The 6604-nt window shown below is 43.9% G+C and overlaps 2 protein-coding genes across 2 annotated transcripts in view; one reads left to right on the plus strand and one right to left on the minus strand.

Moving 5' to 3' along the window:
* The window catches only part of LOC308328714 (uncharacterized protein), a 222889-nt gene that overhangs the window by 144403 nt on the left and 71882 nt on the right, over positions 1–6604 (plus strand). The window lies entirely within an intron of this gene.
* On the minus strand, positions 5426–6019 carry LOC308328716 (transmembrane protein 222-like). The gene has a single exon (XM_080782809.1). It carries the CDS (start codon positions 5987–5989, stop codon positions 5438–5440), a length of 552 nt encoding a protein of 183 aa, XP_080638935.1. The 5' UTR covers positions 5990–6019; the 3' UTR covers positions 5426–5437.

Raw genomic sequence — 6604 nt, forward strand, 5'->3', positions numbered from 1 at the left:
TTGTAGTCATAGTGTTTTGAATAAAATTCCATTTAGTTTTAGTCACATTTTAGTCATCTGAATGGTTTAGTCAACTAAATATATACAGTTGATTTAGTCACCTAAAATGTATTCTGGCAGGCCTTGATGGCGTCATAATGGCAGATTTTACACTTGGTTGCATGCTGAAAATAGCCGATGTACATGTAGATCTGCTGTTTTCAGCGTGCAACCTAACATAAAATGACCGCTAATGAATAGAGAAATGCCATTGCTGACCGCTTTGGCGGTGCTTTTTGCCCTGCCCTGCGGTCCCAAACCTTTGCAGGGCCACATAATGGCCCTGCAAAGGCCCCTGAGTATTGGAGTTCGACACCACGCTATGGCGTGCTAAGGACCCATCATGTGCAAATAGTGTGCCACTTCTTTCACAGTGTCACTGTGACCTCTCTACCATTACTGTGGCCACTACAGAGCAGCTGGTGATATCTCAGTGCAGACACAATAATAATAATAATGCAATGCCTGTACCTATCCTCCCTCATTGTGTCGTAGAAAACAACCATTTTCATTAATACGTAACCTTAGTGTCACTGTCTGTGACATCTCTACAGAGCAGCTGATGACACAGTGTACCCTCATACTGCGTCATAGAAAACAACCATTTTCATAAAAAAGCCCCCCCCTTGTCTGAAAGTGTGTCTTTCTAGTTGAATAGGTGAGACTTGGCTGGGAAAACTAGGGGCGAATGTTCTCGGGTGAACATCCTGCAAAACTATCTGATCTATAAACTCACAGCGCATTGGCGTTGCACCACACTGTGAGCTCGTAGATCGGCTATTTTCGGCAAAGATATTTGGCATAATCTATATTATAGAGGGAGACAAGGGGGGTGAGGGGGCATAGAGCCCTGGGGGCATTATAGCAACTTACTTAGTGGTTAACTTTCAGATCATAATAACAAAATAATGCCAATAATATCCTGGGATTTCCGAATGTTTTCCAGCTGTATAAAAATGACAAAATCTGTAGCCAGAAGATTGACAGCAGTAAATAAAGCAGTCTGTTGACAAGCTGTAGAAGTAGAATTTGCATACCTGTACGTGCGACACTATTCCTAAAGTCCCCAAGGAAATGAGTTGCTCGCTTGCTTGTACTGTATATTCAAATATGTACAGTAAGCACTGTATTGGCTCATACACTATTTAACATGGTATAATCCTGCATAGTGGCTTAATATAAGACAAGTGCATGCTGTTATGCAATGGTACCTTTAAGGTATCTTTACTTTACTTGAGTATTTCCAATTTTCAATACTTTTACTTTACTGCTCTACGACATCTTAGAGGTAAATATTCTACTTGTGCATACAAGTGGCATACAGTTATTTGAAAACTTGAGTTAGATTTAGATTATTATTACAAAACATGCATTACCCACTTCAGCCCTATATACAGTACGCTGAAAATAGCCAATCTACAAGTTCACGACAAAAATCGACTCATTGAAGTTATGTGTGTTATGTGTCTTGCCGGTGTGAAGGAATTAAAGAAGTAATGCATTGGTGTAAAAAATATCTACAGTATACAGTTCAAGGTTCAAGGTTAGCTTTATTGTCCCTTGCGGGAAATTGGTTTGCAGCCAAATCATAGTAAAGAATACACACAACAACAATATTCAATACAAGACTAGAAGATCTAAGAACAGGGCGATACTGTACATATACCCAGGGCACTACATACTGTAACATAACAATGCTGTTACAAGTAAAAGGCCTTGAATAAAATAATTGGCTTCACAACGTGCCAGAAGTAAAAGTACTCATCATACGGAATGTCCATTTCAGAATGATATATAATCTTGTCGCTGCCTGGACAGGAACTATTGATCATTAATACACTTAACTCCTTTATTTATTGCGCGCTAATTGTAGCATTAAAACAGCCGTTTTAGAATCCAAACCAGCCCCTCACCTCTCAGAAGCTTTAACCCATTCTGAACGGGAACCTATTTTGGTGTTAGCATCATGTTATGCTTTAGCTATTGAAAAATAGCAGATCTACAAGCTCGTAGCGCGCCACCGAGTGGCGCGCTACGAGCTTGTAGGTCTGCTATTTTTGAAAAATCGAAGAACGACTGACATTTTTTTAAATCTGATCTCAGGTCAGAATGGGTTGATCAGACCAGTGTGTGTCCAGTGGAAACCTCGTACGAATCTGATCTCAGGTCAGAATGGGTTAATGGCGCCAGCATCGCGGGGAAAAAGGCACAAATTAAATCCGAAATGTGGAGTAAGGACAGCGAGTTATGAGTGCTTGAAAATCCACACCTCTCCACTGCTCTCAACTGAAAATATAAATGCCTTCCCATAGTTGGAACCGTGGGGCGGTTTTGCGAAGCCGCGGTTAAGGTTCATTATGGGGAAAAAGGGGAAGAGAGAGTGGATGTTGGCACATTGAAAAACACAGCGACGTCGTTGAGTCATGTCTTCTCTTCTAGTGTTGTCTGTTAGTTGTCGACTTCTCTTGTATTCTTCCTTCTGCTCTGAGTCTGATTGAGTCTGACTGAATGTCAGTTCACGTGAAATAAGAAGTTGACTGACAGAGGGGGGGGGGGGCCGGGGACATAAACATCCGATAAAAAATAATAATCAATGAATCAAATCAATCGATGATATGAGGATAAATAAAATAGTGAATGGTTTCTTTTAGAAACACGCTGTGGCAGTTCCCGCGATGTCCATCCGTCTCTCCCCGGTCGGTCAGCAAGCGCCTCTGTCCCCTGTATCAGATGCTTGGAGTCCGGCCATACATTTATGCTGACATGCGTGTATGTAAATGTAGGGCGGATAGGCTCGGAGACCCAGTGTGCTGAATCATGAATGACCAGCGATTTATATCATTTTGATACATTTACAAAAACAAATTACTTCACAAGATTTGGTGGGGGATATAATAAGGTTAGTAAGTTATTTTCCTCTGGTATGTAGTGGAGTAGAAGTTTCAAAGAAATGGCAATACTAAAGTAAAAGTACTTCTGTACACAATTTAGTACAGTTCTTGAGTAAATGTACTTAGTTATATTCCACCACACAACTTTTTCCCACATCCTTTAAAGAGAGAACTCCTGTTTTACAAACTATTGGAAGCACTTTTCACCTGCAATCATCAAGTGCCATCTGTTGGCAGTGAGAGGAATGACTCAGAAAAGCCAGAAAAGTGCTGCAATGCAACAGGGGCTCCACTCATTCATTATTTCATTATAGCCTAGAAAGTCAACCTTTTTTAAGCAGTCATATTTAAGCAGTAATTTAATTGCAGTAAATGTTGCCAGTCAAAAGACTGGGCGATGAGCAAAGAATGATGGGAAAATGGTACTGTGTTACATTTTTTTTTATTCGAGTAAAAGTGCAAATCAAAAGTCTACATTGCAGTATAACGATATACTTTTACTTAAGTAAAACATGTGAGTGCACCACTGACGTGTAGGTAAATGTATTATTATTTCCAGCGGTGTCAGGGAGTAAGAGGCAGAGTTCCCCTGAGGGTACTGAGAACAAAGCAAGCAGCAACAATGACATCAGGCTTTATAACGTTTCAGGAATCAGACAAGCAGAACAGGAGGATCTGTGGGTTGGAGGTGGCTTCAGCGAACACCATGCAGAATGATGCACTGACTCGGATAGGCAGGATGAGGCTGTTTGAAGACCTGAGTCCCGTTCTGCAAAATGTCTTCTATATATACAGTAACAGATTTCTGGAAGAAAAAAACGTTCTATGGCAATGGTTCTCAAACTTGATCATATATTCTCTACCCCCCCCCCCCCCCCCCAGAAGAAAAGATTTGATTAAAACATATTAGCGTAGGAAAAATATATATAATGATTTCAATGATTTGCAAGATTTTCACAATTTTTCCTCAAATATTTTAAAATGACACAGATGCTTTCCCGGTCTTAATGGGATACAGGATGCGAGCTCACAGGGGGCGAGTTGGGGTGGGCGTGACAGGAGTCAGGGGGGGGATGAGCATGGCTGATGGGGACAACAGGGTGCGGCTTGACTCTGGTGACCCGCCTTACTGTCACAAAGGCTCCAGGCGTCTGTTGAGTTTAGAGAGCCCCACTCAATCTGCTGCTGTAATTACCTTAGAGTATATATATGAATAGAGATGGCATCCGAGTTCTCCTTCCATCCACTTGCATTAAGTTGCTCAAAAGCGCATGAGGCGATTTCACTCCTCCTTCCGGGTAGGAACAGAGTGCATTCTGGGATGGATTTGCCCCAAACACATGAACGCGCTGCCGTTGAACGTGCACGAACGCGGACGAGCGTGCTGCCGTCGTGAACGTGTACAATGATAGTCAACGGACCAGCACGTTCATGTGTTTGGGGCCAGGCTGCAATACCTTCATTCGGCCACTATGTCCATTTCGCCTCAGGGTTTCCTCTGGGTGCCGTCTCTATTCATATATACTCTGAGGTCATTACAGTAGCACCAGTAAGACGCGCAAACGCGGGAAGCGAACGCAGCTGAGACCCTGCAGATCATGTCTGTCTGTCTGTCTGTGTGTCTGTCCCGCTGTTACTGTATAATGTGGACCTGGCCCCTTTTGTGCCCATATATGGAGCTGAGTGATTTGTTTGTGATTGATGCAACACACTCCATATTTGGACGTACACTCCATATTTGGACGTATAGCGGGACAGACAGACACACAGACACACACACAGACAGACATTATCTGCTAGGTCTCATAGTAAGTGCTCACTGCGTTTGCAATCACTGCGTTCGCAATTATAGCAGCATTATTAGACCCGACCAAATATGTTCGACTCTTTGGCCAGTTTTGAGAACGCAGTGACGTACTGTTCCGCCACGCTGAGGGAGGCTGCTGCGTGTTTTTAATTCGTTTATTTTTCTAATAAAACTGTTTTATTTAAGTGGCTCGAATTGGAGAACTCAACATAAAGGAAGGACATCACGAAATCACAAGTTTGACGGTTTTTATTAACCAAACTTCCCCACAGGGATCAAATTACTGGAAACATGTGAGCAACCAAAATATTAAACTATACATAAGTTTCAGTGGTACTTTACCAACTTAGGAGAATTGAGGAAGACCTGAAGATGCCGGCAAACACAGGAGAATGAGGGGGGGCCCAGGCCACCCCCTGTAGGGACGTCGAAGCCGTTCCCCCCCGCCTAACTTACAACCAACTAGTACTAACAACGAAAACAAAGACTGCCGGTCATCCCCAGGCCAAACTAAAGTAAATTAAAGTAAACTCAAAACAAGTATTGACATGGTGTGGGACTGAGATGTTGCTGGGTCTGTGTCTCAGAGGAGGGCTGTGGACAGTTGAGAAATCTGCCCCAGTGACACCACTTGCAATATCCGCATGGCAGGTTGGGAACCCCTGCAGTTCCCTGTTGTCACAGGGCGGTGGCGCTGTCGTCACCGCAGGTTGAGTGCCAGGGCCACTGTCAGGACGATGGACATCAACACGAGGAAAGGCAGCCAGGTCTTAAGGAATCCTGCACAGCTGACATGTTTGCCGTGGATGAAGGCCAGTGCACTCAGTTTGATCATGTTCCATGACGTGCTGTCCTCGTAACGCATCAGATTCAATGCCATCGCCACATGCGAGTGACAGTTGTCACAGCAGAGGTTGTGCATCCTGTTCTTGTACTCCTCGGATGCATCGTGGACGGCAGTGTCCCAGGCGTTGGAACCTTTGGCATACACTTTGCTAACGTCAAGCATCCAGTACTTTGTTGGTCTACCAAAGGCCATGTTGTCTTCCGAGACAAAGTAAGGTCCAGCAAAGTCACGGATCACACCGGTGGACGTACAGATTCCCATGTGTCCGATGAACGGAAACAGCCATGACAGCACGGGGATTGGCGTCCAGACGATGCAGTACGGGTATCTGCAGTGGTGAGGATCTATCTTCTCGCAGGCTATCTGGTAGTTCTTCATGCTCTCCGTGTCTACATCATCCGCCATCTGTGGACAAGAGCGAACAACAACAATGCTTCCAAGTTCCTCTACCAGTTTTCCTCTACTGTTTCTGTTCTGTAAAGCGACTTTGAGTACCTTGAAAAGTGCTATATAAATTGTATTGTTATTCATTAGTCATGAGGCGTAATGTGGCATGACGTGTCATGAGGTGGTGACCATATAAGGAGCCGTGACGTGACACGACACGACTGTTGGGAAATGCAGGTTTCCATAGTAACTGCGACCTACAGTCACAACAAGAGAGAGATAGAGAGAAGTGAGGGGCGCTCTTCATCATCATACATCATCTCATTCTGGCCAATCACAATTTGCGTCCTCACTTTAATTTCCGTCCTCACTTTTCGGTCTTTTCTGTCCTCACTTTTTAGCCTCAATGTGTACTTTGCTCAGCCAATGAAATCATGGCCATGGGGTGATCAGCCAATCAAATCATTGCTATTATTCACACAAACACACAAAGCTGGGCATAGGAGGGGCTCAAAAACAAACATTAGAATCTTAAAGTGGATCCTGTAGCTAGCTGACAGGGAGGGAGTGTAGGGAGGCGAGAATCAGGGAGATGTGGTCATACTTCTGTGCCACTGTTAAGAGGCGAGTGGC

The sequence above is a fragment of the Protomyctophum bolini genome (assembly GCF_963924005.1).
Source record: "Protomyctophum bolini genome assembly, chromosome: 14".
In the NCBI taxonomy this organism is placed as follows: domain Eukaryota; kingdom Metazoa; phylum Chordata; class Actinopteri; order Myctophiformes; family Myctophidae; genus Protomyctophum; species Protomyctophum bolini.